General features: G+C 44.6%; 2 protein-coding genes across 3 annotated transcripts; one reads left to right on the forward strand and one right to left on the reverse strand.

Annotated features, from left to right (window-relative positions):
* Nucleotides 1–361: 361 nt before the first annotated feature.
* Nucleotides 362–2,708, reverse strand: LOC115378023 (uncharacterized). The gene is made up of 6 exons (XM_030078138.1): nt 2,503–2,708; nt 2,231–2,377; nt 2,018–2,111; nt 1,336–1,495; nt 921–1,073; nt 362–630 (listed from the first exon to the last, which is right to left on the reverse strand). Exons 2-6 carry the CDS (start codon nt 2,359–2,361, stop codon nt 449–451), a joined length of 720 nt encoding a protein of 239 aa, XP_029933998.1. The 5' UTR covers nt 2,362–2,377; nt 2,503–2,708; the 3' UTR covers nt 362–448.
* wdr24 (WD repeat domain 24) lies at nt 2,590–10,159 on the forward strand. Of its 2 annotated transcripts, none has more exons than XM_030078136.1 (12): nt 2,590–2,697; nt 3,840–3,963; nt 4,125–4,203; nt 4,525–5,009; nt 5,771–5,948; nt 6,145–6,817; nt 6,981–7,093; nt 7,176–7,303; nt 7,397–7,501; nt 7,603–7,940; nt 8,304–8,488; nt 9,254–10,159. In XM_030078136.1, the coding sequence occupies exons 4-12, from the start codon at nt 4,529–4,531 to the stop codon at nt 9,420–9,422; spliced, it is 2,370 nt and encodes a 789-aa protein (XP_029933996.1). In that variant the 5' UTR covers nt 2,590–2,697; nt 3,840–3,963; nt 4,125–4,203; nt 4,525–4,528; the 3' UTR covers nt 9,423–10,159. The 2 variants fall into 2 exon arrangements, with proteins under 2 accessions (XP_029933996.1, XP_029933997.1); XM_030078137.1 differs by having other exon boundaries at nt 4,129–4,203.
* Nucleotides 10,160–11,175: the final 1,016 nt, after the last annotated feature.

An 11,175-nucleotide genomic window follows, 5' to 3' on the forward strand; every position in this document is an offset into this window, starting at 1 on the left:
AACAATATAAATAAAGAACAATACTGTGGCAACATCCCCATAGTCCCACTGCTTTTTATTCTGTTTATGCACATCATCATCTGACACTGTATAATATTATTCCTGCACTGGTATCTGATTATTTTTGTTAACAGAAAACAGAATTACTTAAACTTTATTTATTCTAAAATAATTCATTTATTCAGTTTGTTTATTTCTTTTACCGATGCATTCAAATTGGTAAATTGCAAATTAGGTTATTTTTTATGTTGGGCATTAAGACATTAAGTGTAACTGATCTCAAAAATGAAGCAAGAGGATTTTACACATTTTGAAGACTAAATCTATGAGTTATACAAGAAAATGACAGAAACACAACAGATTATTTCAAATAAGGGCTTTATTAACAAAAAAATATAAACTGGACAGAAGATTAAAGCAGGTTTCATGTTAAAACCTGGCTGTGGTTTCATCTGGCTCTCTGCTTCTTAGCTGGTCTCTGGTCAGAGTCGGAGTGTGAGGTCTTCTCCCTCACAGCACTGCCCTTTACACCAACATCTTCCAGGAGCGGGAGCTGCTGCTGATTGGCTACGGCCCACGCCCACAAACAGAGCTCCACCCTGTGGGGCGTCCAGTCCTGCTGGGGATCCACTGAGGAGGAGGAGGAGGAGGAAGGTCAACAAATGATATCAGGGCAGACAATAGATTGAGGTTACTCCACAATGACACATCTCTCTTGCATCTTGCAGTTCATGATGAGAACAGCCGCTGCACTTGATGTGGCTTTGAGGCCATGAAGGGAATTGATGCAGATAAACAAACAAACTACTTTCTTGTTGCATTTTAATGAAAAAAGGAAGATGCAGATTAGAGACTGCAGATGTAGGCACGGCAGTGAAATGAAGACAAAATGAAGCCTAATATCCCGGTCCCCACCTCACCTTTGTTAAGTGTTTTAGTGCGTTCAACCACCTTGTCCAGGTAGAGTGCGTAGTGCTTGGCTGTGTACTGGATGGGCTTCAGTCCAGGAACGCTCTCCACGGCCTCATCAGACATGAACGCTGCCTGCTCCGGAGCTCCTGCTGCCAACACAGCTGCAACAAAACGCACACTCAGCCATATGCCAAGCTCAACTGCCATACAGCACGAAGCTGTTTCCTGAAATTTCAGTCTGCTTAGACAGATGATGGGGACTCTCAGCTGCTCACTCAAGCAGTGTAAGCTTTACTCAGCGCACTAAATGAGACAGCAAGAAATTTGTCTTTTTAGGAGGAGGGGGGGTGACTACGACATTTGTCTCTGGATGCGGCTTCAGTTCTGACGTGTAACTAAACAGAGTGTAGACCCGATGCTGACCTGAGGCGGTGGCCGGGCCCAGGGCTTTCAGGGAGCTGAGCTCTGCGATGGCTGCCCGCATGTCAGGCAGGAGGCTGAAGGCCTTTCTGGAACATTTCTCCACAGTCTCCTCGCTGTTGGAGGCCACCAGCTGCTGCAGCCGCGGCCTGAACTTCCCTCTCTGCACAAAACACATGGGGCCGATCAAGAGCACAGCTGATGTGTGCAGTTAGCCCATTACTGGCCACTCAGATGTGTCATGCAGAAAGATGCTTTTAAAGACTGTGCTCTGTAGCAGTGTGGGAAAAAAACGCCTTGTTGGGCGATAAATAAGCTACACAGGATTATCTTACCGCTGCAACTCATGATTATTTTTATTATTAGTTAATATATCGATTATTTTTTAGTAGTCCGAGCATCATTTTGTCTATGAAAATACAAGAAATAATGATAAATACCCATCACAAGTTACCAGATTCAAAATTAAATCTTAATGTTAATTATTTAGTCTGACCAACACCCAAAATAACCCTTAAGTACACCTTAGCATGTGTCAATTGTAAAATATTTGGCATTTCTACATGATAAGTGACTATAGCACTGACCCGATTATTAGAAAATTAGAATCAATTAATTTTCTGATTGATTAATTGACTGATTGCTTCAGCAGTGGATCATTTGGAGGATCCAGTGGAGGACTTACAGTGAGTTTCCACTCCATCAGCTTGACCAGCTCTGACAGAGTCACATGTCTGTCAGGGCGGCTGCCGATGGCCACGGGCAGCTCCTCTTGGTACCTGAACACAGATGCACAGTGACATTTTTCTTCTTTCAATCAGACACATGACACAGTGTGGTGGAGGTGCGATGAGGCCACATCTCACTGTCACTGTTGCTGTGAGCAGACTGTGGTTACCATTTGTCAAGGGCCAGCAGCTTCCCAGATTTCTTGCCCTGCCCGGTGGACTTGGCCTCCACCACCTCCCAGTATCCATCATACACCTTCCTCCACTGGGCTGGGTCCTCACAGGCGAACAGGGCACTCATGGCAGCGTGGCAGGGCCTAAACACACCAAGACATAAATATCAAACTCAATCTGAGTGCACCTTCTCACAGGCTTTTCAGGATTATTGCACACCGATGTGGAAAAACGAGATTACAATGATGATCTTATAACCAGATCTCACTTTGACACAGCAGAAGATATTGTGATCACGCTGGTCACGATGTAAACAACAGGCTGGACTGTTTTCTTAAGTCGTAAGTCGTGAATGAGCTGCACCTTGATGCTTCCGTCCCCTTGTACAATCCGGAATTCGCGCGAGAGGCACGAGCAAACACTATTTCCGGTTGTTCCAAACTGCGAGCAACAGTCCCAGAAGGTTAGTCCTCCGACATACTTTGTTTACTTTTTAATGAAACTCTTGCCCGGTGGAAGTAATTATATGCTGTTCACGATAATGTCGGGCACATTTGCACAACTTAACAGGAGCTTGGCGACGCGTCTCCGCCTCGCCGCACTGTTGGTGGCTTGTTTAGCCAGCTAGCGTTAGCTCGGCTGACTCGTGTTTATGTTGCAAGTGCAGCCTGTCAAGCTTACAGTAAACACGGTCTGGATGCTGCGTATGTTTTAATGCCCAGTAGGTAAAACATATAGCTGAATTTGTTGTAACATTACGCCACGTCTTTTTTGTTTGAGGCGAGGTATCGTCAAGCCAAACACTAAGCTAACAGCGCTGTGTTTACCGTGGCGTTAGCCTGCATGGCCTCCGCATGCCTCTGCTGCACGACAACATGCAGAGAGGTCTTTATGCGCTTAATGCCAAACTTTGTTGAATTATTAACCCCATACCGGCCGGCAATGTTAGGTAAGAGGCAGCCTGAGTGAAAATGTGTCTTGAGTGATGGTTTCCTTCTTGAGTGTGTAGAAAACAAACATGGCATTGGTAGAAAATGAAAAAGTTTTCGTTGAAGTCCTCTTATTAAAACAGCGCACAGACGATGTTAAAAGCATTTGTCCCACTGCGCAAGCGCGATATCGGAACAAGATCAATACCTGGAACAAATCATCTGTCATCAAGGACACAGTGGGACATGACACCGTGCTGTTGATGCTGTTTATTAGAAGTGGTTGTATCACTCATGTTTTGAAACTTGATCCCCCCACATGGATGTGGAGAATGGTGTTTGCATAGCAGGGAAATTATGCACGTGCCGGGTTGATGTAACAAAGCTCGCGTGCATCTGTTTTGAATATGCACTCAGGTGACATGTATCCAGACACGTCTTTGTCCTGTGCTGTGAGGATGAGGCTTGGCTAAGTTGGGGCCTAAAGATGCAAGTAAATAGAAATGAATTACAGTGACATCCTGAGGTCAGAAGGTGGCAGCAGTAACCCAGACATGAATTCAGCTGATTCTGTGACCCTCCACCCCCCCTGTCTCAGTGTTGCTGCTCTGCATGATGATGTTTTGCAAGTCCTGGCAGCTTCAACACTCATCTTCCTCTCATTGTTTCGTTGCAGGTTGCAGGGCCTCAGTGTGTGATAACTCAGTTTTGACTGAGCAGCAAACTGAGCGTCATGTGCCTCCAGCTGAAGGAGGTGACGCTTTTGATGAACCTACACACAGGGGACCGTTTGCCCGTAGGTAAGGACACATGTGGCATCTGTCATGACCATTATTCCACCCACACAGTCTAAGACGGCTTTTGCTGACCTGATGCAGAATCCCTTTCAACAAGGTGGAGCAAACTTGAGTTTTATGTAAATACCATGCGGCATTGTGTTGACATTATAATCTCTCACTAGCAAGTTGGCTCTTACGGGAGCACATGAAGAGGACTTTGTGTTGCTGTGGACATTAATGAGACCAGCACCTCTACACCAAGTGAGTCCTGCAGCAGGTGCACTGTATTAGATATTAAAATAGAAGTAATGCCATGCACTGATTTGTTTGTGAGTCCACCACTCCTGCCTCATTGCACAAAATCTAGTATTTCACTTAGCTGCAGTGCCATCTTGTGGTGAAATGTTGAAATGTCTTCAGATCTTTAGTTCATGTTGTGCAGGAGGGCTTTGAATGTAACAGACAATGTAAAATTCATACACAATAATTTTTGGCAGAAACATGTGACTTTGCAAACCACATTATGCAGCTTGATAGTTTTGTTGCCCCTGAGACAGATATTATCGCTATTCTGTGTCTCAGGAACATGGAAAAGATGTCACGAGTTACCACAGCTCTTGGCAGCAGCGCCTTCAGTGGCCGCACCATGTTCTGCCACCTGGACGCTCCCGCCAATGCCATCAGTGTGTGCCGGGACGCCACACAGGTGGTGGTGGCTGGCCGCAACATCTTCAAGATCTACACGCTGGAGGAGGAGCAGTTTGTGGAGAAGCTGAATCTCCGTGTCGGCCGCAAACCGTCGCTCAACTTCAGCTGTGCAGATGTCATGTGGCACCAGATGGAGGAGAACCTGCTGGCCACGGCGGCCACCAACGGGGCGGTGGTCACCTGGAACTTGGGGAAGCCCTCTCGTAATAAGCAGGACCAGCTCTTCACCGAACATAAGCGGACTGTCAACAAGGTGTGCTTCCACCCCACTGAGGTGTACATGCTGCTGAGCGGCTCACAAGATGGCTTCATGAAGTGCTTTGACCTGCGCAAGAAAGAGTCTGTCAGCACTTTCTCAGGTGGGATGCTCAAGCAGCATTTGATTGCAGTTATTATGTCAAGTTAAATATCCAACTTGATTAATTTGAACCTGTAGTGATTAACCATCTTTGCATTGTATCAGCATGAAGCAGTGGCATGTTTGTAATCACATTAAGCCAAGAAAAAATAAATCATGCCAGGGATGCATCAGTAATAATGCTGGATATGGATAGCATTTAGATGCACATTATCCCTAATGCTTAAGTACAGGCACCAACAGCCATGTAACATAAAAAAAAATATTTTAGAGCAGAAAATAGTTCAGCTATTTTGGAAACCAAAGTGAAACCAAAACAAACATGTTGTCTCTCATATCTTCAAAACAATTTTTCCAGCTTTGTGTCACCAGTCAGAATCATGTTGTTGTCCATTCTGTATCTACTGCATTCACTTTGGAGCTGCACATTCCTCTCATTCTCATGGCAGGGAAGGGGTTAATGGACCAAACTGTGATCTATTACACTTGCATACACCAACAAATATCACTATATGTGTGTGAACATCACTGCAAGGCAAAAGAACCTGATCTTCTCTCCTTACAAACATTAAACACTTACGTATTCGTTTGGTGAAAAGGGAGTTGTCTCATAAATTCTCTATTGACACAAAAATACTGGTATATGTAATGAATTGATACAACATGCCATCGGCTAGTATTTTAATGTTTCAAATTTATGTCATCACTGAAGATGCAGTATCTCCATTTTTTCATCTTTTCATTTTATTACCTTTTTTCCAGGTCAGTCAGAGAGTGTGAGGGACGTGCAGTTCAGTATGAAGGATTACTTCACATTCGCTGCATCCTTTGAGAATGGGAACGTCCAGCTGTGGGACATCAGGCGGCCGGACCGCTATGAGAGGATGTTCACCGCCCATACCGGCCCTGTGTTCTGCTGTGACTGGCACCCTGATGACAGGTAGGAAAACTGGAGAGGCGGAAAAGATCATTAAGTGTCTTGGTGACTCAAATGGAAACCAAATGGAAAATTTCAAGTTTTCCTCTCTGTAAAGGTTTGTCACTCGCAAATTAAAAAAATGTGTTTAAAATCTCTTTAAATTCATACGTCTGGTTTATTGTCAGTCACTAATGTCTGGACCTCTTGTCCTCTTCAGGGGCTGGCTGGCCACAGGAGGCAGGGATAAGATGGTGAAGGTGTGGGACATGACCACGAACCGAGCCAAGGAGATACACTGTGTCCAGACTATCGCCTCCGTGGCACGAGTCAAGTGGCGCCCAGAGAGGAAGTGGCATTTGGCCACGTGCTCCATGATGGTGGACCACAACATCTACGTATGGGACATTCGCAGACCTTTCATCCCCTTCGCCACCTTTGAGGAACACAAGGACGTGACCACTGGCATTGTGTGGCGCCACCAGCATGACCCATATTTCCTGCTCTCTGGCTCCAAGGACAGCACACTGTACCAACATATGTTTAAGGACGCCAGCCGCCCCGTGGACAAAGCGAACCCTGAGGGGCTGTGCTTTGGACTGTTTGGTGACTTGGCCTTTGCTGCAAAAGAGAGTCTGATCAGCAGTGATGCAAACAGGAAGCCCTACCCTGGTGGTGACCGCCGCTACCCCATCTTTTTCTTCAAGAAGCCCGACCCCACAGAACAGTTTGCCCATGTGTCCAGCGCTCTGAGTGTCTTTGAGACAGACTTGGACAGTAACCGCATGGACTGGTTTGTCAAGACGGCACGACTCTACCTCCTCAGTGGGAAGCCTTTTGCTGAGCTGTGTGATCACAATGCCAAAGTTGCCCGGGAGCTCAACAGACCTCAGGTCAGTCCTGCGGTTGAGATGCAGTATTTGTGACAAGTGGTATTATTTTCAGATGAACCATCTTAGTTTTGAGGTCTCCATCTCAGATGGCACCATTTAGAGTTTATGATATGGTTTGTTGTGAATAACCTGTAATATTCTTCTTGTTTTCTTCAATCTAAAGGTTTCAACAACATGGACCATGCTGAGAATCATGTTCTCAGACCCAGCAAACCTCACAACACCAGGTCCAAACCACAACATCAGTAAACTGGGTACATTACCCTTAATGAACAGGTAAATTTATTCCTCCATAAAAATAGTCATGTCTTTCTTTTAGAGACTGAAAAATAATACAATGCTTGGGTATGTTTTCCAGTTTTAGCATGAAGGAAATGGGTTCAGGGATGGGCTCAGAGAGTAGACTGGAGCGCAGTAAAGGTGAGAGCAGACAGGACAACATCCACCTGGAGCCTGGGAACTCCCACATCAGCAACAATAACGATGGTGAGGTTGCATAAACTCTGTGGCTATTTTTAGACTGTGACAATGAGGAAAACTTGTCGTCCAACATGCACCATTCCTTCAATTTCCCTGCAGAAAATGAGGAGACAGAGGGCAGTGAGGGTCAGGCAGAGTACATGTTTGGAGATGCGGAGTTGGACGATGATGACCTCTACTCGATGGAACATGACAACCAGACAGGTCAGACTGACAGTGCCCGCTATTTACAGCCAGCGCCATGCTCAGAGTCTTGTCTTCTCCGGTCTTGTGTCTAATTTTAATTTTGCTCCCTGTCCTAACAGAGGAGCAGGAGTACATTCTGCCTCAGGAGGCCTTTCAGCTTCGCCACGAGATCATGGATAACCCGTCTGCCCCTGAGCACCTGCAGCAGGACAAGGCCGACTCCCCGCATGTCAGTGGCAACGAGGCCGAGGTCATGTGCCTGACACCCATCGAGTCCTTCTCCCTCATCTCCATTTCCCAGCCGCTGTTCAGCCCCCACCTGCCCGCCAGCTTCTTCTGCCCTGTCGTGCGGGAGATGCTGAGCTACTATGCGGAGCAGGGCGATGTGCAGATGGCCGTGTCTGTGCTCATTGTCTTGGGAGACCGAATCCGCAAAGAAATCGATGATCTTACTCAGGTCAGAAGAAAAGGACATTTTTGTAGCTTTTTTTTTTCTAGTAAAGCGTAAGCTACACAAAAAACAAATGTTTGCTGCATTTGCACCATTTCAAGGACTAAAACTTTGCATTGTGGTAAAGGTGGACAAAAGGTTTTGGGAAATAATTTCCATTCAATATACAGTGTGACTAGATGTTAATGTAGTTATACACTCACAGCCATCTCATATAAAGATATATTAGTAGTTACTTCAGTTTTTGCATTACATATCACAGTTAAAATCCACTATCAGCAAAACATTTCAGCTTGGAAAAGAAATATTATTTTGAAATTGAAAATTGGAGAAGGAAATCCCCTTCAAGTTGAGTTGTTTCCATTTCAGGAGCACTGGTACATGTCCTACATAGATCTGCTGCAGCGCTTTGAGTTGTGGAACGTCTCTAATGAGGTCATCAAGCTGAGCACATGCAGCGCCATCACCTGCCTCAACCAGGCATCGACCACGCTGCACATCAACTGCAGCAACTGCAAGCGGCCCATGAGCAACAAGGGCTGGATCTGTGACAGGTAGACATTTTGCATCACCTCAACTTCTAATTTAAAGCTGCTTTGTGAAGCATTTTTTAAACCTCAGCATGTCAGAGTCAAATTAATTGATAGCTTTCTTTAATGAGCATGAATAAATATAACAGCTCTTTCACACACAAGTTGTGTTTTGCCTCTTCTGTTTCTTGGCTTCTTTGATTCTTAAAATCAAGACCATATTTCACACACTTTTTTTTTCTTTTGCAAAGAAAATGATTTCTGCCTGTCTACCCTCCCCTTCTCTGTCATTTTTCTTATTTCACTGTACTGAGGAGGATAAACATGCTGGAACTGTCTTATCATTGAATATGTCTTGTCATTGCTTCTTTAGTCGGACCAGCCAAAAAACATTCAAAAGTATTATTTTTATAATACGAAATCTTAGCATTTGTACCTTAGCATCTGTAACCAGCAAATTAAAACAAATATTTGAAGTTGTAAGTAATTAATGTTGTGTCAATTGATTAATCAGTTAACATAGTTTCAGCACTATGTAGTGGCTCTCAATCCTTGTAGCAATGGTGTTTTTGCTGATGGTAATTATACTAATGCATCAAAATTCATGTAGTAATTTTTAATAAATGCTTCATGTAGCACCTTTTCAAACAGAGCCAATAAAGGCTTTATCCAGTTTCTAATCCGTAGTGGTATTGTTGCAATGTTCTCTTACTGTATTGTCTATGTATTGTTAGCACACACAGAAAATCCATTTCAATTTTGCCCCCTGGTCCTGTGACTTTCCTCTAGATGCCACCAGTGTGCCAGTGTGTGCGCAGTGTGCCACCATGTGGTGAAGGGACTGTTTGTGTGGTGCCAGGGCTGCAGCCACGGCGGGCATCTGGAGCACATGATGAACTGGCTGAAGAGCAGCTCCCACTGCCCGGCCGGCTGCGGTCATCTGTGTGAGTACACCTGAGCCGCCACAGCCGCTGGGCACACAGCTGCCCCTGTGCGAGCGGGGCAAGCATCCTCACAGCGGCCCGGACCAGACAAACTAGACGTCTTCATCCCTCCACACGAGTCCACGGCCTCTCGTCACGGTAGAAAGGACGGCTGTGTGAGTGTGCTGAAGCATCATTAGCTGGAAGTCTGACCCACTGAGTCCAAAGGAGGAGGGGGTTTGTCAGGCCAAGTGTTTGATCGACACTTGAGTGCTGACTGTCCGGGGCAGCCGTTAAGAAGTAAACAATCAAATGTGAATTAATACTTGCCTTTGAGTTGCCTTTTTTGTTTTTAACCCATTTGTGAAATCGTATGTGGGCGGAAATGTTAGACATATTTATGAATCCACACCATTTTACGTTTTTACTTTTAAACCCATCACTAAAATTGTGAAGTATGCAGCCGTTAAGTGTTTGCTCATCTTAAATGGACTGCTAAATGTGTGTACATTGTGCTGTTTTGGAGGAATGGGATAGTGTTAAATTGATTTATGAGAATATTTACAGTTCATTATTATTATTATTATTTAACTGTCAAGAGTTGAGCTGTTCCTCTTCTGGAGAGCACTCTGTTAAAGCAATACATTTTATGACAGGAGTCAACCTTGTCTATGAAAAATTGAAATATAACAAGTCATTGTATTTTTGCGTGTGTACCTGTCTTTGTGATAACCTGAAACTATCACAGTCACTAAAAGGAAATAGAATTTCACCTGATTTGTGCAATATCCTATGTCTCAGCGGGATTTCAAAATGCAGCGTTTCGTATAAATTCTCAAATTTATATAAAACACATACTTGTCTTTCAAACTAGAACTTGATTTCTGTAGCTTACAGTTAATTATATAAATGACAAGTCAGAACTGGGCCTGATAATGTTGACATAATTGATGAAGAAAACGCAGTAAGAGGCAGAAATTTCAGACAATAAAATCTGGACATCTTACCCGACATTTTCAGTTTGAGCTGTCGTGATGCAGTAAATCCCAAACATCTGGTCCTTCAAACTGACATTTGTTATAATCAAGAATTATTTTCAAAATTCATTGTTTCTCTAATACGTAATAGTAAAGATCCTCTTGCCCACTGCAGTTTTTTAAAGAAGCCAAGTCTGACTACATTTGTTTGCACTACGTTTATACAAAGGGATATTTTGGTTGTAATCCAGGGTGAGTCACCTGAACTCTCCCTCTGCTTGATATTCTTACAGTTCACACACACACACACACACACCTGGCAGCTCCCCAGGACAGCTAGTTTGCTGCTGGCTGCTGAGCAGCTTCTGTGGACAGGTGCAGGGCTAAAGTGCCTCGCTCAAGGGCATCTCAACTGTAGTTGTTGAGAAAAGGAAGAGCATTACTCATTCATTTTCCTCAGAAGTGGCCAGAAATTCAAACTGGCAGTCCTCCAGTCACAAGCTCTAACCTCCACTTTACTGCCTAGACAGTGTGTGCTGCTCAGAGCAACGAGCACCAGCTGACCACACAGGACCGTCCGGTGTGTGTCTCACCACTGCTGTGTAATATGAAGCAGCAGACAAGTGTTGACACCGATAGTCTTTTTTATGGCAGAGATAAGGGCCGTCCAGACGCACCTCGAGGCAGCGGTGGCAAGTGGACAGTTTTCTGTTCATGCTGTGAAATTTGAGCCTGTGCTGTCCAGGGTTCCTGCAGGCCATGGAATTTCTGGAAAAGTCTATTCCGGACATGAGTCAGGGAATTTAAGAGA

Source organism: Myripristis murdjan, chromosome 19, assembly GCF_902150065.1.
Source record: "Myripristis murdjan chromosome 19, fMyrMur1.1, whole genome shotgun sequence".
Classification (NCBI taxonomy): Eukaryota; Metazoa; Chordata; class Actinopteri; order Holocentriformes; family Holocentridae; genus Myripristis; species Myripristis murdjan.

Bases quoted from the DNA above. Each gene is read 5' to 3' on its own strand.
- wdr24 (XM_030078136.1), top strand. From the start codon at position 4,529: ATGGAAAAGATGTCACGAGTTACCACAGCTCTTGGCAGCAGCGCCTTC. The intron at 5,010-5,770 runs GTGGGATGCTCA...CCTTTTTTCCAG, and splicing joins GTCTGTCAGCACTTTCTCAG to GTCAGTCAGAGAGTGTGAGG. The intron at 6,818-6,980 runs GTCAGTCCTGCG...TTCAATCTAAAG, and splicing joins GGGAGCTCAACAGACCTCAG to GTTTCAACAACATGGACCAT.
- LOC115378023 (XM_030078138.1), bottom strand. From the start codon at position 2,361: ATGAGTGCCCTGTTCGCCTGTGAGGACCCAGCCCAGTGGAGGAAGGTG. The intron at 2,112-2,230 runs GTAACCACAGTC...ATCTGTGTTCAG, and splicing joins CTGCTGGCCCTTGACAAATG to GTACCAAGAGGAGCTGCCCG. The intron at 1,496-2,017 runs GTAAGTCCTCCA...TGTTTTGTGCAG, and splicing joins TGATGGAGTGGAAACTCACT to AGAGGGAAGTTCAGGCCGCG.